General features: G+C 34.9%; 1 protein-coding gene across 6 annotated transcripts; it reads right to left on the reverse strand.

The window, feature by feature from the left end:
- Positions 1–18: 18 nt before the first annotated feature.
- Positions 19–21,270, reverse strand: LOC124186182 (lysosomal alpha-glucosidase-like). Of its 6 annotated transcripts, none has more exons than XM_046577648.1 (20): positions 20,992–21,270; positions 17,532–17,606; positions 17,310–17,403; positions 16,954–17,055; positions 9,487–10,275; positions 8,626–8,783; positions 7,882–8,056; positions 7,334–7,424; positions 7,088–7,256; positions 6,453–6,522; positions 6,270–6,374; positions 5,936–6,193; positions 5,616–5,818; positions 4,954–5,061; positions 4,673–4,850; positions 4,241–4,389; positions 4,084–4,168; positions 586–856; positions 283–485; positions 19–199 (listed from the first exon to the last, which is right to left on the reverse strand). In XM_046577648.1, exons 4-20 carry the CDS (start codon positions 17,035–17,037, stop codon positions 128–130), a joined length of 3,168 nt encoding a protein of 1,055 aa, XP_046433604.1. In that variant the 5' UTR covers positions 17,038–17,055; positions 17,310–17,403; positions 17,532–17,606; positions 20,992–21,270; the 3' UTR covers positions 19–127. The 6 variants fall into 6 exon arrangements, with proteins under 6 accessions (XP_046433604.1, XP_046433605.1, XP_046433602.1 ...); XM_046577649.1 differs by lacking the exon at positions 20,992–21,270 and adding an exon at positions 20,490–20,543; XM_046577646.1 differs by lacking the exon at positions 20,992–21,270 and adding an exon at positions 20,282–20,463.
- Positions 21,271–23,021: the final 1,751 nt, after the last annotated feature.

Raw genomic sequence — 23,021 nt, forward strand, 5'->3', positions numbered from 1 at the left:
ACACTCATGCACGAAAAGTATTGAAAAAATGGAACAATATTATTTCAGGTTCTATCTACAGATTACTGTAAAAGGTAAAAATATTACACATAAGTGTGCTAAAGAATATTTTCGCGGTAAATCCGTCCTATTTCTTGAATACCCAGGACAGAGTAAGCCTTGTTTTCAGATCCACACCAAGCCCCGTGATGTTCAGGTACTGCACAATTTGAGAACGTGTATGATAATTAGTTTTTGAAACGGGGGAAGAAACGAAATCAAATACAGTTATTTGTATCCTACCTTTCTCTCTATATCATAAGTGAAATCACCATGCTCATTTCCGTTCAAGTAAACTCCATCGACCACAGTCCCAACTCCCATTACACTAACTTTTCCAAGGATCATATCTCCGCTGAAATATCCCTTATTAACTTCACGATTTCTCAATGTTCGATTCTGGACAGTAAAACTCAGCCATCTGAATTGATAGTTCTCCAACGAATCTGTGTAGAATTGAAAATTCATGCTCCAGTACTCTTTATTGATTGATGAGCGTAAGATTATTTATTGTCGAAGTATCGGGTAATAAAAATTGTTATTCACCCAGACTATCTCCATCATCCCAATATAATTCACCACTTGCAAATCCGTTTTCATCTAACGCCACAAGTAATTCGAATTTTTTTTTTCGGCTCTGGGTTGTAGTGACGCTTGGAGTTTGTGCCGGTAAAATTGAACCGCCTCGAATCATCAATGGTATCGTATCCATCGGAGCTTTTAGGGTGTGATTGACTCCCGTTGAGAACATGAAAGCTTTGGTGTAGAAATCGTACCATGGTCCACGTGGAATGTAAGCTGTTACTTCAACCTTGTTCTAATAATGGATAAGTAGGTAATAGTTACGTAAATAAATACTCGACTAACATGGTTGGCAAAATACAGCATATCGACAGTTGCGTAGAATAACCTGCTATCTCAAGTCAGGCTTGAAATACCGGCTATTTTGAGTTCGGCTTCAAAAACCGGCTATTTCGAGGTTCGCTTGGAAAACTGGCTATCTCGAATTAGGCTTGAATAATCGGCTATTTCGAGTAAAGTTCAAAAACCGGCTATTTAGCGGTTGAAATTTTTTGCCCGCAAATTAAGTTGGTAGCACTGTCGGGCTGAATACGAAATTCGCCAGGGCCTCACAAAATTCATACAAGCTCCGTTTGATGAATGTAGGTATTATATGGTTGTCTCGATAATTATAATGTAGAAATAAAAGTATAAAGCATCAGGCATATGTTGAGATGAAATTAAAGATTATCATTTCGGTATAATGACATTTAATGTCATTACCAATTTAATGTCATTATGCCGAAATGATAATCTTTAATTTCATCTCAACATACGCCTGATGCTTTACACTTTCATTTCATGACATTACCAATTTAATGTCATTACCCATTTAATCTCATTATGCCGAAATGATACTCTTTAATTTCATCTCAACATACGCCTGATGCTTTATACTTTCATTTCTGCATTACAATGATGTATTGTAACGTGGCATTTTTAATGCCCGTTACAAGGGGCTCCTTGAACCCTGGGCGGAACCAAAATTTAGGAATTTCCGAAATTGAGTCGCGAAGTGTTTGCAAAAGAGCGCCAGGACTAGAGTCACGCATCCGAAACTACGGGAAGGGACACCTTAGCGAATAGCGTAAGATACTTCAGGTTTTTTCGTTTTTTTGATTTTTCGAGCTAAAACGGCATCAGGCAAGAAGTCGACACTGAATTCGAGGAAATTGCGAAGTGGCGGGCTAGCGACAATTGCGAAGGAAGGATGTCGAGGCTGCGGAGGGGGCGCCGACGCAGATCCCCGCATCGCGGGAATCCAAAGTGGACGCGATTCCTGCTGGCGGCCGGCGCGCCGCAGCCTCTCCCCCTTCGCCCCGCCAACAATTGACTAGCGAACTTGCGACGGACCGACTAGCGACGAGGGAGCACCACGCTCACCGCCAAGACGCTTTGGAGCTGCACGGAGGCACGAGATTGCGATCTAGCTTAAAGTTCTGCGCAGCGATGCTATTGAAGGTGTGCGTCGAGTTGCGCGATCAACGAAATCGATGACGGATCGATTATTGCGTATTCTTGTGGGTATGACGTCACGTATGGGATGGCGTATCGAGATCCGTGTTGCGGCAGGTCGTAGGTTTTTGAAACCACTTTAGTTCTGGCGGTCGTGATAAGTAGTCACATGTTGGGGAGGTTCGCGAAGTAATGGAGTCACCCAAAAATCGCGAGGGGAATGGAAAGGGGGTTGCAAGGATGTAGAAGGTAAGCGCTGCTTCTATCCCCGCGATTGAATTTCGAGCATAATTACGAAAAGGCTTGCCGAGTAACGGATAGCCGTTTTGGATTTGCGTTGTAGAAAAGTACTCGAAATTCTTTTGCCGATTCTTTTGCTTGATGACCGTAGCCTGAGTACGCGTGTTGGAGTAGAGTAAATTTTGAGTTCCTGAGAAAGTTGAGTAGAGTCGCGGGTTTTAGTTGAGTCTCTCTCATGTGTGAAATCAAGTATAGCCGAATTTCGCTGTACCGGGTCGAGCCGCGTTTTCGGGGTTTTCAGTGTCACCTCTCGAGTAGGTCGGGAAGTGCCGAATTGGAGTGCTCGGATTAGCGGATAACGTTTTGGAGGATTTTGAGAAGGTTTGATTTCGGATGCGTTGCGATAGCGTATAGTTTAGGTTACGTTTAGTTGCGCCTGCATTGAGTTCCGTACCCTTTAGTTAAGATAATGTAAATTGAGTTGTGTTACCTGGAGCTTGTATTTAGATAAAGCTAAATTTAGTGGTGCTTGCGCTTAGTTAAGTTACCGTTTAGTTAAGATAGTGTTTAGTCGAGTTGGGGTGATGTATAGTCGAAATTGCCGTTGCGTTGAGCAGCAGTTGAGACGAGAAGTTTGAGTATTGAGTTTTGTTGCGTTTGAAATATAGTAACGTTTGCGGATTCGTTTAGTTGCGATAGGTAGGAAATAAGCTTTAGGTTGAGTTGAGTTGTCACGTTTAGATTTAAGGCAGCTCGCGGTAGCGTCGAAGGTACGAGTCGGGTGAGATCTCGGGTGAGATTGAGGACGCCATCTGTTCGGTAGCCCGACGGCGCACCGTCGAATAATTAGTTTTAGTTTCGGTTTCGAGCAATAATCGCCATGGAGAAGAAATGGCGAATTTGCAAATTCAGAATTGCGTATGAAGACTTTGTGATCGTTGAGTGACATTTTAGTTAGGGAGCCGCGAGCTCAGTAGAGTAAGAAATAGAGTAGGTTACGTGCAATTTTCTGTTTATCTTTCGCATCGTGATGAGCGACTTTTGGATTATATTTTTTTTGTTTTTGTATCACCGCTATTGGGAAATATAAGATTTTATTTTACTTCTGTTGTTAAATAGCGTGTGTATTTCGAGTGTCTCTCTCTCTCTCTCTCCAAAAATTACCCCTCCCCTTTCCGCGGTACTGAGCTATCAAGCGCATTAATGATTTTGAGGCGTGTTAATCACGCCAGGCGCCCAACAAAACTTCGCGATATTGTTTTTAGATCCAGGGTACATCGTGGACGCCAAATTATTGTGCACACGGTAAGTTCTCGCCCATTTTCTCCGAGTGACCGAGGAGCGGGAAAAATCCACGTTACAGTATACATATAAGCATATAATACCTACATTCACAAAACGAAGCTCGTATGAATTTTGTCAGGCGCTGTCGAATTTCGTATTCAGCTGGACAGTGATAGCAACTTAATTTGCGGCCGAAACATTTCAAACGCGAAATAGCCGGTTATTCAAGCCTAATTCGAGATAGCCGGTTTTTCAAGCGAAACTCGAGATAGCCGGTTTTTCAACGATAACTCGAGATAGCCGGTTGTCCAAGCGAACCTCAAGATAGTCGGTTTTTCAAGCCTGACTCGAGATAGCCGGTTATTCTACGCGACCATCGATATGCAGAAGAAAGTTACTATACTATTTGATCTTATTAGCAGTCGTAGCATATCTGTACTCCTGAGAAGCTCTAACATTCAAATTAATGCTTAACAGTTTTCATTTACTACTAATTTAACATACCTCTTCTAACACAGGTATAATCATAAGAGAACTTCCCCACAAGAATTGCTTGTCAATGTCGTACGTATTTTTATCATTTGTAAATCTGAAACAAATATTATATTTTAATCAATAAAAGGCCATTGGGTATATCGAAATGCTAGCCAATACTACTAACTCAATGAACAAAGGTCTCGCTACGGTATCGCCGAATTTGTGAGCTTTGAAAAACAACGTATACAAGTATGGTAAGAATCTGTAACGGATCATCAATGCTTTTCTGGTTGAGTGTACCACCAAGTCTCCCATTGCGACTGGATCTTGAGGCTAAAAATCAGTAATGCTTGGCTTCAGATTTATCATTCTAGACATAGATATAATAGGTGTGAAAGTAAAAAGAAAGTAAAACTATTGATGTATTCGAAAAACAATGAAAACATTTAAGCTGCATCAAAATCAGTAAAAAAATCTTCAACGATAATTTCAGTCCTTGATACATGGTTAAAACCTATCGTGCGCAGAAGTTTCAAGGAAGTACATAAATACAAAGAGTGATTCATTTGTTGAATTTACGTTTCAAATAGGTAGCATAAGCTTAACCAATACGCACAATTGACTCATCAGAATTGTGATTCCGAGAAAATGGGTAGAATGCACCAAGCTGCGACCAACGATTGCAAAGAGCCGGTGTTGTATTACCACGGAAGCCACAAATATCCGCACCTACCATTGGTACTTGGAATAAACTGTAGCTCAATACCTCAGGAATACTCATTCGTAAATCATGCCTAGGAAGAAAAGATAAATAAATGAACTAACCCACCTTTTGCAGTATTTTTTAATTAAAAAAATATAAACAGTATCAATAATTATGTGGCAATAATGACCTACCAGTCTGACAGTATATCTCCTGTCCAGTGACCTGCATAGTATCCAAAACCCGCCCAAGTCGATCTTGATATTATGAATGGTCTTTTATTCCTGATTGATTTCAAGGCGCTGAAAATAATTCATAACAGATTGATCGGAGTGTTTGCAGTGAGAAACTTCAGAATCTTTATAGATACCACAAATTTATAGCGCAAATATCATAATAATCATTTTCTTATGGGTTTTTACTATCATCAACTACTGTGAGTAGAGTAGTGTCGATTATCCAAACTAATTGGAACCAGGCATCATTCGGATAATTGAACAGTGTGAAAAAAGACACTAATCCGTTGAATGTAATAGAATATGTACATAAAATAACAGATTCAATATCGAGGCTCGCTTTTTTATAGCAAGTCTACAGGCGAGTAAAGACTGACACTGAATAACGGAATGCATGCAAACTCATGTCAGTCGAAACATTGAAAATTTAAACTGAGTTATCTTTCGCTGAACTAACATTTCAAATAAACCGAATCGTCATTTGGATGATTGGCGGTTTGGATAAACCAAATTACCTTTCGGATGATGGATATTTCGAAAAAATCAAATCACTATTCGTATAATTGACATTTCGGATGACTGACATTCGAATAATCGACTGTATCATATTCCAAACTTACAAATTTGTAGCAACTGCTTGTCCAATTCCGTGGGTATTATGAAGGTTGTAATGCCAGCCCAAGTGGTGTTGAGCATCCATACAAAATGTCTTGGACGCGAGCATTCCGCCCCTGACATTCGGCACATATTGCGGATAGTCAAGATCGTTTTTCGTACAACCATTGACGCGACCGTTATAAAAATTGGATGGCTCATTCATATCCTTAAATTAGAGAGAAGCCATTATACTTCTATCAAGTTTTATAAATGAATAATAATGAAGCTTGATAGCTTGGACCGAATCTAGATGTCCATTTATCTTCATGAGTAAAATACACACGATCCATATCCCGTCGAATGCGAACATTTTGTGTGTGTTCTGCAGCATGCGAAGATAGTAATCACTGGTCATGGGATTCGTGAAGTCAGGCCACACGGTGGAAACCAGATTCCAAACTTTTCCAACAAAAGGCTGACCTGTTGCAGAGTCTTTCACAAATATGCGCTCTCGTAAGCCCTCATCATATGGCAGATATTCACCTGGTTTTTCCGATGCAGACAGTCCTGCATCTATTATTGGAATGTAGTGCATACCTACCTGAAAGGAGTTTTACAACTTGACAATAACTGAATAGCAGTTTCGGAGACCGAAAGTATGAATAGCGTAAACTCACTGAATGAAGTTCATCAACGAACTCGGGCAGATCTTTGAAATCCTTTTTATCGTAAGTGAAATCATTGTTGCGATCCATGTAGTCTATGTCGTTCCACTGGGTATCCTAGAGTATAACATATATTTCAGTATCAATACTAGGATATATTATACAGTTATTTTTAGAAGGGTATTATTTATTTACAAATGGTATCTTTGCGTTTCGTGTACGATTCCAAACCTCTTTGGTAACGGCAAGACTTTTGTAACCATACCTGCAAATATAATTTAATATAATTAAAAAAATTCAGTTTGGAGAAAAACAGGGGCGTCTGAATAGTGATCAAATCAAAGCGAATCGAATATGCGAGTATTCAAATAGTTCGAATACTTTGAATAAAAGTGTTCGAATTATTCATATTATGCGGTTCAAATCTCAAATTATCCATTTTTTGTTTACTTTTTGTAAAACACTTAGTCAAATGATACGTGCGCTTGTCAAAATTTTTTTTAATTGGAAATGAAAAGTTAATTTCCAAAAAATTAATTAAATTAATTTCATAAAATTAATAAGTAAATTTTATAATAATAAATCAATAAATTTTAACGGTAACCAAATTTCAGAAACAAAACTTTAAAGTCACTGTCAAATCAGAAAACAAAATTAATTTTTAAAAATTGTATGTTAGAGATTCCAATCAAATTATTCAGATATTTTGTCACAGGTACGTAAAATAAGAATCAAATGATTCAAGAAATTGAAATATTCAAACTCGAATTAAATTATTCGCATACCCTTAGTGAAAAGAACTGACCAGTCCAAAAATTAAATGCACATACTTGCACAAGTGAAAGCCAAGAGACCAATATGGTGGCATAAAAGGCTTTCCAACAATTTCGGAATACTGCCTCAATACATCTGCTGGTGTAGGTCCCATGAAAAAGTACAAATCGAATATTCCACCTATGGTTCTAAAAGTTATAGCCGGAGCTGGCTGTAGAATAACATCTGAAAATACACAATTCTATTCCAATTGTCGCTATTCATATTACCATCAAAGTGATTTAGATAAGAGATAATTATACCCATAGCATTGCTGTTCAGGAATAAAACCCCATGACTCATGCCAGATTCTTCCATTACAAGATAGAATGGATGGGAACCGTATAAATTCATCTGAAATAATAAGTAACGAATCTAAAATATCTGTAAAAACAACTAATTGAATATTCAATTTTCAGTCAGCCATAGCCATTCAAATTTAACAAGAGTTTGCCTGATTTGCCAACTAAGCCTGATATTGGTAATTTACTGAATTTTCTAATTTTTGTACTTTCTGACTTTCGTAAAATGTATTCAACATTAAAGGTCAATGAACACAATACCGAAGCCAAGAGGAGAGAACAATGAAACGTATTGAAAAACTTTAATAATCCGAATCACCTAATTAGCTGGACTGCTGTAATTTTTGTAAATGCTGCAAGTATGACAGTTTAGAAATTGATTTCAGAATTGTTAGCGATGAACCTTTTGGTCAAAACAATCAAAAAATTACTACGTGATTCAAAACATACCCTGCAATACTGTTGACACAGTTAATTTAATGTTGTACAATCTTTCATGGCAAATATACCTTTTCTGTAGGAGGTTGATCACTGTTAAACATCGTGAATGATTGCCAGTTAGTGTCTAGTCTAAGATTATTTCTGTGTTCACCCAGGCCATAGATATTGTAAGACGGTAGTATTGAATGTATTTGAAGAAACTGATCGGAGAATGTGAAACCGCCTATTCCAATAGAATTGAATCTGTAAAAATAGTGAATGACCACCACAGAATTTTGTGAAAAATATATCGTAGATAATGCAAATTCGAATAAATTTAAGGTGACTTGCAAAATTAACGACAGAGCCAGGAATCGAACCTGGTGTCTAGAGATGCTTTACCGGAGACTGACTCCACTAGATCACCTAGCCGCCTGACTACAATGTCATTAATTTCTTTCATCACCTGTATTCGAAATTTGTTTTGGTTCGTGTGCCGTGTATTTGTGGAAATTGAAGGATAACACCAGATTCGATTCCTGGCTCCGTCCTTCACTTTTTAAGTCACCTGAAATTTTCGAATTTGCATTCTCTACGAATTTTTCTCGCATAAAAATATATGACTTCTTCATATCTTTCTGGTGATTGGCCGGGTCCGGTCTAAATGGCTTAATACAGGAGTGTAATGAGTTATACTCACAAACAAGCCATTACACACTGTCTCAAACTGTGCCTCGTGCGACGAATCCTTCAACTTCGAAAAATACATCCTCTGAACATTCTTGAAGTATACATATCTATAGATTTCTAAAATATGTGAAAAGAGAACTTACAGAACTGTTTTGTCCGATGCACGTCTGATCGCAAACCCAGCTTTTGACTCATCAATTTCAAAAATGTATTTTGGGCTTGAACTTTTTTTAGGCAACTTTTTCCAATCACGTTTAACAGGCCATGGAGGTTCGTAACGAGCATTGTCAGGGTCTGAGATCTATCATACAAGTATAATATTACCGAATAAATAATTATTTGAAACATATGAGCAATAAAAATATGTTAAAACACGAATTTAAAAAACAGTACATTATCTATATAAACTTATTCAAGATAATCGGCTTAGATGAAATCAATTCATTTTTCATCTTATACAGATAATATAATATGAGTTAAGTTCGTCTGTCATCGTCGTATAGATAAATCTGCTATACAACTTAATTTTTTTTTCACAGGATTAAGATAAAATAAACTGGCAATGCCATTCAGAGTCATGACTTTGACGTGATTTTGCAAAAATAAATAATTCAATAAAAATATCTCTCAGCAACAAACGCCTCGAAATCTACGAATCTGAAAAATGACATAGTTCAGCTAAGCAAATATTTTTTGTAGATAGCAAAAACATATTTTATTCCTCACACTAAATTCTACTTTATTCCAGGAAATATTTTGTTGCAGCAAGTTCTTTTTTACTCTCAATGTAATAAGAATTCGCCATTTTCATTGTTACATTTTTGACTATCTTGATGAAAATAATGATAATCTTATCCCTTAGGGAGGTAATGGCATGATAAACTATCTTTCGTCTTATCTACGTAAATTTTATATAAATAATCTGATCTTCATCTAAATAATAATATCGATCATTTTGTACAACACTGGCATAGAAATAAATTAAAAGTAACTTGATGCCTCACCTTCACACGAATAATGGAATCAGTCAAGCTGGTAGATTCAATTTTTATAATGCCGATATCGTTTTTGTAAGAACTTTTAGCCCCAATCCTTAAGAGGCCTGAAAAATCGTTACCATCCGGTGTCATATTGAAATATTGATAACTAGTCCAATCTTCCGGATAATAGCAATAAGGTACATCCAATGGAACACGTTTGGAACAATTATCGTTATCACAATTTACGTGGTCAGGCGGGTTCCAGCAGCACCCGCGATTCTCGCAATTCAATTTGGTGGCTCCGTCTTGAGGATAGCAATCAAATCGCAATACCTTAGGAATGTTCCTACACTTTTTGTCCGCCGGCGGCTCTCGGCGAATGAAATCTCTTACCAAACTCCCTCTACTCTCCAAATGAGAGTTGTCAAAATACGAGTCAGCTAGGTTGGAAGTGATGCTATCTTCGAGAAAGACATCAGCGCGGATATTTTGACCCGTAACATCCTGCTCGGTATAAGTTCGCAGTGATTCGTCAGTGACGAACCCGTACAGCATGGCCATCAAGTACCACAAACTGGCCAGTACAAATGAGATCAATACAACCCTTGTGAATACTGTCAGAGAGGGTACATATCTTTTCTTCAACGATTCGTGGGGCTTAGGATCTTCCTCCTCTTCATCAAGTGGCTTAAAATAATGGAACATGCTATGTTGAAAAGCAAATGACTTTGCCATATTTTTTTCCTTATAGTTTGTATTCTTCGAGTTGGGAATCAGGGATTCCTCGTACGGCATTTTATTCGTGTCTCCAATCTGTGGATGAAAATTGAGACCCCTAGGTTAAAATGGGTTTTCATACAAAATCAGGATATCTTTCCTATCCCTACCTAGCTAAATTTTTATCTTTTTTTGCCATGTCTTTGGCTCAAAAACTGTAATATCTTTTGATAGATTCTACATGTTTCTGAAATACTTCAAGAAGGATTCGTTCATGGCTCTGTGTTTGCCATGGTGATGTACCGATTACGATCATTTTTCTCGGTAACAAATGCTGTTTAATTCATTGCCAGTCTGTTCCATATGAATTGTTACAAATAAACTCACTAGATTTAATTGTAAGTAAGTTTTATTCATTTGCCGTGAAATCAAGTTCAACCAAATAAATAGAATAATTTGGTCATTATTATTTTTATAACATATTACCTGTGATAATTGCAAAACAAATAAGTCATTTGTTCATGGTAAATCTGAACTTTTAATATGAGTAGAAAATGTTTGATAAAATTGAAATTTGTAAAAAAAAAAAAATTTAGCAGACGAAACTGAGAAAAAAATAAAGGTTCTGCATAAATACAAAGATTCTTAAACAAAACAAAATTGATTTCAATGATTCGAGCGAAACTCGATTGTTCAGAAAACTATTAAATCATTAGTTATTTATTATTTCTTGGTGAAGAATAATAAAAAAATAAAAGAAACAAACGCACAAGATAAATTTTAAAAGAAAAAGAAACCGAATACCATAAGATCCAATTAAGAATAGCGAATTGGAAAAAATATCTTTTGTAATATGAACTCTATCTTATAATAAGATTATTAAGAAAAAGCTCAAATTCCAGTTGAAGATTTCTTTTTTCCGACTTCACACTGTGTCATAGTCATTGGTATTCGTAGACAGATTGAGAAAAACACGAAACAATGTAGAAAAAAATAAGAAGCCGTTTACAAACTAGGTTGAAGTTAGTAACGTTATCGTAACGAAACATTGGGGAAAAAGTGATTATTTTCTTAATTTTACAATGATTTTAAAGGAACTAATTGTAAGATTGAGAAGTATGAGCGTGTTTTGTTTTATTACGGTTTACTGAATTTCAGAAAGTTCCGAAATTGCGAACTAACAGTTTTTCCTCAGCATTAATCGTTACAATAACGTTAATAACTTCAACACAACACCATGTTGCATGCATACTGCGCACGTATTCATGCATGTACAATTGGAATGAGTATTGCATGTATAAATAAGTCACTCGAAGCAGTTATTGTTGTTGCACTGTATTGAGCACAATCTTATCGAAAGTTATTTAAAGGAACAAAGTGCGGACGTGTTTAAAAATAAATGCAAACGACGAGTGAGTATAGAAAAAGAACAAAAAAGAGAACAAAAGCAATGGTACTGCTTACTAAGTGGCGAATACTTATAATTTTGAAGAACCCATTTGTGTAATGATTGCAATAGAATTATATAAAATCAAGATGTAAATATGCAGAAACAACATACTTACGGATAACCTACTGACAGGAGACTGAACCCTGCAAACTGACTCAAGTATTCGTATCTGCCTGCCGGTATTCACGCATAACCGTATTGAAATAAAAGCATTATGTATATATATATACGCGCATGTGCATACATGAAATGCAAATCCAAATGGCAGGGAAAATAACTCAAGCCGTGGCTCCATCTGATGGTCAAGCCAGCCGAACCTTACGAGCAATCAGAAGTTAGACTGCAGCGCCAAATCGAACGTAAGATCATTTGAATTTTGTGAGTTTTTTCTGAAATAACAACAGACGACAAATAAAAATAAACCTTGCATTGCTTTTAAACACTTTTTAGTTTTGATCCGGTACCGAATGTGGAATTAGACATTATGAAATTATTACACGACAAAGAAATAATGGAATTCAATCTAATTGAATTGGAGCGACAACCTGAGTGGCCTGAGTTATTTCCTCAACCATTTGGGAATGTCACGTACGTATGGGGCTTTCCACGCTAATTCAGTAGACTGTTGACTATGACATTGACTTAATTTTACCAAAGATTTTTTATACGCTAGTACGAGCTCTGAAGTGCTTCCAAGATTTTTTCAAAGTTTTTGAACCACTCGTCTTTATTGGTCTTTATCCTAAGATTTTTTAAATCTGTCTAAAAATACCCAAATTCATTTTTATGGAACAAGAAAAAAATATTTCGTTTCTAATTTTTTTCTTTGAAATTTCTAAAAATCTCTATAGAATGTATGCCGGAATTAAAAAATAAATTCAAATTCAAATTGGAACCATTTTCACGCAAGATTCAGAGTGGAACCTAGTTTTTTTCTATTTTTAGAATCGTTTATTCTATTTTCACACCTATTAAAAATCTATTGTAATACATACCGCATCTCAGATTTGATGATTTTTTAAATTGTTTCTCCAGTTCTAAAATACATTTTCGACATTTTTCAAAATTTTTGTAGAACAATCTTTGTGGGAAATAATAATTCCAAGTGTTGGGGAAAAAATGTTGAAAAAAATTGTGAGTGTGTTTTAGAACTGGATAAACAATTTGAAAAATCAGTAATCAAATCGGATATGCGGTATGTGTTATAATAGATTTTTAACAGATATGAAAATAGAATAAACGTTTCAAAAAATAGAAAAAATTATTTAAAAATATTGAAAAAACGAGGTCACTCTGAATCTTGTGTGAAAATGTTTCCAATTGGAAACGAAATATTGTTTTTCTTTTTTCATACAAATCAATTTGGGTCTTTTTGAGATAGATTTAAATCATGGGGTAAAAGCGAGCGATTTAAAAAATTTGAAAAAATTCTTGGAAGCTTTTCAGGGGTCATACTAACGTATAAAAATATCCTTGGTGAAATTAAAAATGTCACGGTCAATTGTTTACTGAGTTAACGTGGAAAGCCCCATATGTATGCGTTTCACACAAAAACTTTAATAATTATAATCATTTTGTAATCATAAATTTTGAATGAATTATCGTTAATGATAATAATAATAAACTCAAACGATCGTAAGCAGTTACATGACACATAGAATATGTATATTTAAATGCGAGGACAAATTTTTATTCAACGGGAATATTAAAGCTCATCTTTGATAAAAACATTGCTTAATAACTTCATTTTATTTCTCTAAAATATAAATATTTACATAGATAACGTATGCAATTACGTTTAACAAAGTAGGAGCAAAACTTTCAAATTACAAAACACAATTGTCATGGATCTTTATAAACGACGATTGTTGATTAAAAGATTTTCATTATTAATAACCTTAAAAATGTCTCAAGATAAATATAGAAATATGACGAATGGAGAATAAATTGAAAGAACAAAGCACGAAGAAACAATTGGTCACATTTGTGTTTCCAAAAATGCAACTTTTCTCTTCTTTTCAGACGAACTCGACAAATTTGCACTGGAGAAATCCAAAAACAATGCATAAATGAAATCTCAATATAGAGAGCCCATTGTATAAACTGCGAAGTTAAGTATTGACATAATTTGCTATCATTCTAATCTACGATGGCTGTTTTTAAATTTGTATTTATTTTTATTTTATTTATTGCAATTAATCAACTGGAATCCTGTTTCAATAATAAATGAACTTGTGTCTGAAAAATCTATAGCAATATGAATGACCAACACCAGCTAATGAAAACTGTTGATTTCAGTATTGTTAAAATAAGTAATTATTGTTTCACATGACCAGTTCATGTACGCTTGCACGTGTGTATATGTCCGTACCAATAGACTTATGATAGGAAAAACTCCATCAGAAGGAATAAAATGAACACTTTAAAATGAGAGCATAAAAATTTGAGAACCTTAAGATACAGAGATAAGATTGATCCATGCCAAGTGTCATTATTGTCATAAGATGGTTTTAACGACAGTTTTCAGTTTTTACATTCATTGAAACTTGCTCAATGTAACAAATACCAAAGTTACTAGACCGTAGGTAATTGAAGTAATAGATAATAACCATACGTAAAAAGCTGCTGATAATTTAAAACGTGTACTCAACTATTGACAATATAAGATTCCTCAATGCAATTGTTTGTTTTTTTTTTTTTTTGTTACCTGTAATATACATTAAGATTTTCATCTGTTCACTACATGTTATTGAAACAATAATTTACACGATGAAAGTAATACATTATACAATTACATTAACAATAAAACTAATTTGACAACAAAATTACCTTTTTTTTACTATTTTTTTAGTACTTTTTAGGTCAAATTGTCTCCAATTTTATTTATACATATGATACATCATCAGTCGACGCACGGTCATCTAAAATTGTGCTAAACGACTACCTTTACGTAAGTCTGCACTAGAATAATATTAAATAATTATGGCAGTAATAAATCTTAGCAACAAATAACAGTAAATGTATATGTTATAATGGGTATTCATAATTGTTCAATGGAAAAAACTATCACAATGATTTATCGCAACTAGTACAATAAGAAACTAAAATTTGAATACTGCTAGCGCAAATGAGGACAAAAGACTCAGTTTGTCATTAGCTAACACGAATTGCCGCATCAGATAATAACTTTTTTTTAATGACATTTCGAACAAGTCTAAGAAATGGTAAATAGATTGTAGAATTACATGTTTACTTTCATAAATAAAAAGTAGTGCAATCGAGCTGCATTGCTCAAGAAAAAAAAATTGAAATATCTTGAGCAGTTAACTGTAGTCGTCAATTTATAGCTCCATACATAAGTCCGGCAAATCACATTGCAATGTTGACGCAATTCGCAAATGTAATCATTACGTCTTATCTGAGTAGATGACTATACTTAAGAATTACATGATTAGTCATTAAATTTGTCACCACTAGGATTAAAACGATGTTCTAAATGGTTTTATAACTTAAAATATCACTTCATTTCATTTTCACGCGTATTCATGGGTGCTAATTTACATATTACAGTTTTTCAGAGTTCAAAATTGATAGTATTGATTTATTTTTGTCATGTAGATTACTGGTATAAACCTTATTACCAAAGATTTTGACAATTTTCTAAAGGTTTTATAATTAGCAAATTGGCGTATGACCAAGCATTTCAACCTCAGGTTATAAATAGGGCTTATTTCGTTTCATTTTCATTTTTTTCCTCGGTATGAATCATCAAAGCACTGTTCTCGTTGCAACTATAGCATTCAGTTAAATTATTTATTATCAATCAATCTGAGAACAATAAGAAGAGAGACAAAGATGGAAAGAAAGATCTGCTATCAGTGTAATTATACTATTTCACAATGTAAGTCACAATGGATCATAGTTCACTGAATTGTTTTGAAAATCAACAGAAAAAATCTTAAAAGAAAAAAAATACCAAATGTTGATTAAACTTTTATTCACCCATACGGAATAGTTCATACTTTTGTTTATTTCTTCCTCCACTTCTTATTTTCATGTCACTTCATTAAATAAGTTTGAGAGGTTTGAAGTATCGCAACACAAATAACCTGATCATCGAATTCAACTCAGCGATGTATATTAAAGTAAAAATAAGACGTGGATAGATTAAAATCATTTACTTTTTTGTGAATTATGTATTTCAATAACCATATGAATTACTCTATAAGTATGCTATATCAGTTAGTAACTATATTTCAATGCAGGCAGCAATGACTTGTCAGTGTTTCTGAGAGAATAACGTACATATTCAGTAACACGAGTTCCTTGTACTTTAGGTTTTTCTTTCTCTTTGTTTCTTCATTTTTGGGGGTGGCCATGCGTTTTCTTCACCATTTAATCAATTTAACTCAACCTAACACTTTCAACACTTTTGACCCTCGATAACATGTACATTTAAAAAAATATATGTTTTTTCATAAAACTATAATGAATAAGATCTATTGATTGCTGCATTTTCAATACAATAGGAACTCCAGGTACTTGAAATACCAGGGCGGCAATGCTTCTTAATAATTCAAGATATCCATAGTAAAAACAAAAAAAAAAAGTTTAATCAACTGACCCCGAGTTTGACTACTAATGAATTTTTCAGATTTCTTGTCATACCATAGAATTGAAAAAAAAAAATGAATGCAGGTTTTGGTTTTTTCGGAAGCCTAGTTAGAATGAAAGGTAGAAAAGAAAAAAGAAGATAAAACATCTTCTCAATTAGCTGACACTGCTGAACTAGATATGTAACTGATTGGAGATAAAATTCTGTATCTATGGTGTTGAATATATACCGGGACAATCTATTGAAACTTGGAAATCAATGTACAAATTTTATCGGCTGTTCATGCAGGATGGCCATCCTGAGTTTCACCTGTAAAACTGTTTCTAGCGGAGATGCAGTTGAACGGTCGGAATTTAATGCTTATGCTCTTTGAAAATTCAAACGTACACATTTTGCGCAATTGATTTTCAAGTTTCAAGTGATTGGCCCGGTACACACACGCACACGCACACACACACACACACAGGCATGACTATAATGAAATTCTTGACAGGCGGACCATCCCCCTGCAAATGAGAACTCTGTGCATCTGATAGTCTGACGACAACATACTCGTCACTCAAAGAAGAAGAAAAAATAAAACTCTTCTGACGATGATCTGCATCCTATTTTTTTTTTTTAGGAATCATGGAACACGATCACTGTATTACTTATTACATCTTTTATTTAAATTGCACGTTGGTAGGTTTGTTTTATCTCTGTGGCTCACCGAGTTCAAAAGATTGGCTGGTTTGTTGTTGTGTACCAGAAACACTACACCTGCCACCTGGGTGCTGATGAGGTACTTGCCCATTCTGGCTCGGAGACATGCCTGGATAATTGTAAAACAATTTCATTGTCTTATCTAATATTATTATTATCATTATTATTAGAATACTCTCGGACCTTGGAATTATTTTTAGAGTCTTAAGAAAGTGATTAATTGATTTAATCATGTTTAGTAACGCACTTTACAATGGAATAAGCCGATCCCTAAGCCTGCCAAATTTACGTTTCTCAAAAGAACTGTTTTTTCAAACATCAGACCAGACACTCCAGAAAACAAGTTCATTAGTTATAACTTACCAGACGGCGTTTTGTCTCCGGCAGACATTTTAGAAAATGCTAATAATGCATCTGGGAAATTTGGAGGTGTAGCTGGCGTATTGCATGGTGTGATCTGGAAGATTAGTAAGTAAAAAAAGAAAATGAGAATTGAATGGAAATATGTACTCTGTGTGAAAGGCAAATATAAAACATATTTCGATCCTGGATTTGAGTTTTATTTATTTCTATCCTATTTCTCACCTGTCCAAAATGTGTTCCTGGTCCTTGAGCGCACGAGGGTATAGCAGCTTCTTGAAAAAATATACTCAACGCCGTCTGTAAACACAATTGAAGCAAAATTAACAAAAATATATGCTGTTAAATTGGGAATTAGTGAAAGTGCATAATATTTTGTGCAAAAGTAAAGCAAAAGTGACTTCAAAGATTTATTACAAGGTTTATTGCATGAAAACTAGTTGCTAATATTGGCTGATATATAATATAAAATAAGTGAACAGAGTGAAAAAGTTTTTAATTTAGAGAGTATAAATTGTAAAGCAGATCATAAAATTAACCATGTGTTCATTGCAATGAAAATGAATTACTGATACTTTTACTAAGAGAGTTTCTGTCTATAATTTTTATAACCTGAATATTGTGCAAATACATGTTTTAAAAACATTGTTTCAGCTGCATTATGCATTTCTCTAAGAACGTGTGAACAAGATAATGTTCTGATTTAAAAAAACTAATCTCTAATATTTTCTACGTGTTATTACAATCTCACTGATTATTTCATATAACCTTACGAAATGTTTCACAAATTACACAACATCGTAAAAAATCAATATTTTACTATCAAAGAATCACTTTGAACGGATTGTGATTGCAAAATCAGTATGGTTCGCTTTATGTGTGCTGTTAATGATCATTTACAGCATGTTGGAGCATTTTCAAACAGCAATACTCTTTACTAGTATGTTTCTTTTACAAACCTCACTAGTATCTAATCACAAAATATTTGGTTCACGATTGATTTCACAAAAAAATAAATGTAGAAAAAAGAACTGACAAACATCATAAAGATACTTGATTATCACAGCTATCCGTTTTCCAAACTTATATAACCTGTAAAAAAATGATGAACCTTTGGGATAAAGAGCACATTGTCAGTAATCTAGCTACAATAAAATTAGAATTTGAGTTACCATAGGTGGTAAATGACAAAATTAATAGATGTTCAAATTACACCACAGACTTCATCGAAGAAATTGATTGGAAGCAGGACAATTGGCTTGCGTACAGTCTTAATAATTATTTTGCCAATTAATTGTTTCATAAAACGATGTTTTAATGCAGGATGCAAAAAATATTATCACTCTTGATAACAAGAGTGACCTTTTAAATTGTAAACAAAAACAATCTTTCCTAATTTGGACGTAAAGTATAAATTTGCTTGTTTCTTTTTAAATACAGGATCATCAAATGTTACTGAGATGCAATTCAGATTCTTATTCTACTGTGTGTGAGCAACATTGCGTATAGATTCGATTTTTTTTTTCAACCCTAGCTGTTTGCAGTTTTTACAAGAAACAATGATTTTATTTCAAAACTGTAACATGCGGTGACTAAAATTTAAAACATTCATGCATGTGTTGAATCATTAACATAACTGCACTTATAAGTTCTAAGATATGTTTGTAACGAAGCAAATATCACTGTTGCCGCAGTTAAGTAGAGCAGTCTGTACAATATCACCAGACAATAGGAATACATAACGTATTATGGTATTTGAAACTGACAATTTTATGGTAAAATTGACTCAGTTATGAGAAATAAGTTACTCGCTACTAGTCTTAGAAGATTTAATTTCACGTCGGGGTGGAAGGTTGAGTAGAAGGTGGCGCGAATTAAAAATAAGACTATCTTCTAACACTACGAGACTGAAGTTAGCAACGAAACATTGGGGAAAAAATCACTATTTTCTTAATTTTACAATGAGTTTGAAGGAACCAAGATTTCGAAATATTAGTATGTTTTGTTTTATTAAAGTTTATTGAATTTCAGACAATTCCAAAGTCATGAAACAACAGTTTTTACCCAGCATGAATTGTTACAATAACGTTAATAACTTCGGTTTGATAAAAGAAAATGTCATTGACTGGACAGATAAAAGAATAAATTTGACAACGAAAATTGACATAGATACGAATTAAAAAAAGACTTGAGTGAATGACAAAAAATGCCGAAAGCCGTCTAGTGAAATGAATTCATTCCGATTATGCTACACTAGCATAGACTAAGTATAAATAATCGCAAATGGCATTTTGCCACCTGCCAAGTTGAGTTATTTTTTACTAGGCTGGTTTGGCACAGACCATTGTCACCCGTCTGCCCGAAAATATATAATCTATAATGGTAAACAGACATGCCAGAGAGACTGGTCAGCGGCATGAAAAGCTGAGTAGCGATGTTACGAATAAATTATTTCCGTTCTACAGCAGAAACGATCATCAGTTGGTTGAAATCCGGTCATTATTCAATCTGAGACCCGACTCGCGTTGTTACGAAATGCGTACGTAATCATCGCGACCTGAGTTCCAATTTCCTGCTGTTCCGATCTCTTAAAATGACAAATCGGCCTATTGCCTGGTGACAAAAGATTCGAGCAACGAGCGATCGTTGTTTATTAGTGTTTACCTTCAACGGCGGATGTGTGACAGAAAAGAAAAAGATGGTACATAAATAACGACATTAAAGTTAGTAGCGTTACCGTAAGGAAACATTGAACGAAAATATCACTATTTCTTATTTTTACGATGATTTTGAAGGAACTAAGATTGCAAAACATGAGTGTCTTTTGTTTTATTACGGTTTACTGAATTTCAAACAGTTCCAAAATCGCGAAATAACGGTTTTTCGTCAGCACGAATAGTTACGATAACGTTACTAACTACAACATGTTCATAATATTATCGCAGAATCCGTGATAAAATTAGACGTTCATTTACCAGCGAATTTCAGCCGGGTTTTTGCCGATTATCGATTTATATCACATGCGGGTGAAATGATAATGGTAGCCGCATAATAACCACGAGTTGTTGTTTAAAGATACGGGGAAAGTGCGCAAGATAAACTTGTAAACGAAGAGCAGCCATTTTATTATCACTACTCCGTCGTATCGTCGTCGTCGTCGTCGTGCGTGTTTTGTTTACTTACTGTGGCTTGCCTCGGCGGCCGAGACGAGAAATAATTAATGAAAAATGGAAGTAGAGCTCACCTCGAACTGCCAGTGAGCAGCCTGCAGTAACTGTTTCGCCTGTTCCCTGGCGCACCCGGCGGCCAGAACGAACTGATTAATCATCACCTGTTCCCTTAGAGCGTCCATTTTAACGCGAAACCTTTTTGTTATCACCTTTCGCCTCGTGACTTCTGTAACAACTACGAATGCTTCTTGACGGTAAATTACTGTCCGATTTCCCAAGCTGTTTAGATAATTCGAACTATGACGACACCGCTGTTCTCTTTATATTACATCCGTATTGTTATTGTTTTTTGTTTTGTTACACGGGTTCTATTAACCGCGGCAGCAATCTGCACCCACCCTACCAACTAAAGGCGGGCTAGCCATAAGCCAAATACACACACAACTTGTTTTCAAAACTACTCATCCCTGACGAAAGCAGAACGATCCGACGTTGACGTCACAATTCTTGCTTACATTAACGTGTCTGCGACAAAGTCGTCTGTTTGGAGCCGTCACGTTCGGCGAACTCCCTCCCCGCGACTTTTAACAATCAGATGGATCCCCACCAAGTCGCGACATTTGTTGTTATTTTGATTATGATGGCGTTGGCCCGAATCTTGCTCTATACAGAGAGAAACCTGAGAGGGCCCACGGAACGAAGAGCCTGGGACAGGTTGGTGAAGCTCGGTTTCGTCGGATCTGTGTGTCCGTTCCGTGAACTAAATTCTCGGCGGGTAAGCGATGGACGCAGATAACGAAGTATGCTCTGTATTATCTGCTCCACCGCTTAGCTCTCTGTTATGCTAACCCATAGATGTAAGCTCACACGCACGTGTATCACAGAGCGAAACCGCGGTATCCCTCGGCCACTCTGCCGCTTTTTGCAAAGATTCAGTTGCTTAATATTACAGAAATGCAATTTCGGATCTTGCTTCGTAAACGGATGCAATACTCTACATGTGATACTTATTCAATTAATTATTTTAGTACTAGAAACAAATCCAGTATTATAAAAATAAATAAATATTAGTATTATAAATAAATAATAAACGAATCATTAATTACTCTCTTTCTCCCCCTTCCCTTCCATTTACAAATGAAACAAAAATTTCTTCATTTATATTTTTATAGAAAAAATAATTGAGCGAGCAGGTAAACAATTATGTACGATCAAACATGTTGAGCGTGGCAAACGTGTCAAACGTGTCAAACCGAATTTAAAGAATGTTTTTCTTTTTATCACTCGCGATAATCTTATTTCTTGACCACCTGCTTTTATACAATTATAAATTACGCGTATGCACATCTTTAATTATTGCTGGAATAAATGTAGTTATAATTAAAAGTTGGCCAATTCATTCGTCCATTTGTTGAAATTGTGTGTATGGAAATCTGTTTAATATATTCGACTTTTTTTCAATTATTTTTCAAGCAATACATTATTTGTTAACCATACAGTTAAAGAACGCATTTATGTAGCTATTATTCGCGATCGATCTTTGGAATTTTTTCACAAATTCTTGACAACAGACAGACAATGCTGTTTCACTCGCTCTCGTTTATTATCACACCCGCTTTTTCGTCTCTACACGCCCTCCCAATGTTTCATTTGGCATATGCATCTTATTTTCATCTATCGTTGAATCACCATTTTTTTCTCTGCACCTCTATATTCTAGGTATCATGGTATTTAACATAATCCATGGCAACTCACCATCATATTTGAAAGAGTTATCTTCTCTCCAAAATCAAACGAACCATACTTCCCGACAACAAAAAACTCACTATTTCCAATTACCTCTACCCCGCACGTCTACCTATCGCGATTCATTTTTTCTTTCTGCCATGCATTTTTGGCACTCTCTCCCTGCTGAAGTAGCAACTTCTCCCTCACTTCCAATTCTAAAGGTTCGACAGCACAACTACATCTTTGCTATAGATAGGGTTACGGTTTAGCTATTTTTAATCAAAATTTTAACGTTTTGGCTATTTTAATTTTAATTTTAACTATCATCACATTGTATCTATCCACAATCCTTTGATCTTTATTCATCTTTATTTTAATTGCGTCCTTATTTTTATTTTTATTTTTATTTTTATTTTCGGCACATTATTTCATACTCTTTATTTCGTGTCCTCTTGTAGATGTCTATTACTATTAAATAATTCTATTACCGTTATATCAACTTTATTACTATTATTGAATATTTTTTATATTTCTTTTTTATACTTATACCAACTATTGTTATTTTGATATCCTTGAAAAACTTATTTCTGATTTACACTGAATAATTTTATGTACTTTCATAATTCGCCTCATGGTACTACCAAGGCATAACAAAGGTTCAGTTAATCAATCAATCAATCAATCAATCAATCAATCAATCTCTCTCTCTCTCTCTCTCTCTCTCTCTGTTATGCTTTTTCCTTCATAGATCAAAGAAGCTGATGAATACGGTACAATAATTGTGCTTAACGAACAAATGCGTAAGAAAATTCGTACG

The sequence above is a fragment of the Neodiprion fabricii genome, chromosome 7 (genome assembly GCF_021155785.1).
Source record: "Neodiprion fabricii isolate iyNeoFabr1 chromosome 7, iyNeoFabr1.1, whole genome shotgun sequence".
NCBI lineage: Eukaryota > Metazoa > Arthropoda > Insecta > Hymenoptera > Diprionidae > Neodiprion > Neodiprion fabricii.

Bases quoted from the DNA above. Each gene is read 5' to 3' on its own strand.
- LOC124186182 (XM_046577648.1), bottom strand. From the start codon at position 17,037: ATGGGCAAGTACCTCATCAGCACCCAGGTGGCAGGTGTAGTGTTTCTG. The intron at 6,523-7,087 runs GTATGTGCATTT...TTATATTTGCAG, and splicing joins CTTGGCTTTCACTTGTGCAA to GTATGGTTACAAAAGTCTTG. The intron at 857-4,083 runs GTATGTTAAATT...ATCCATTATTAG, and splicing joins TTATACCTGTGTTAGAAGAG to AACAAGGTTGAAGTAACAGC.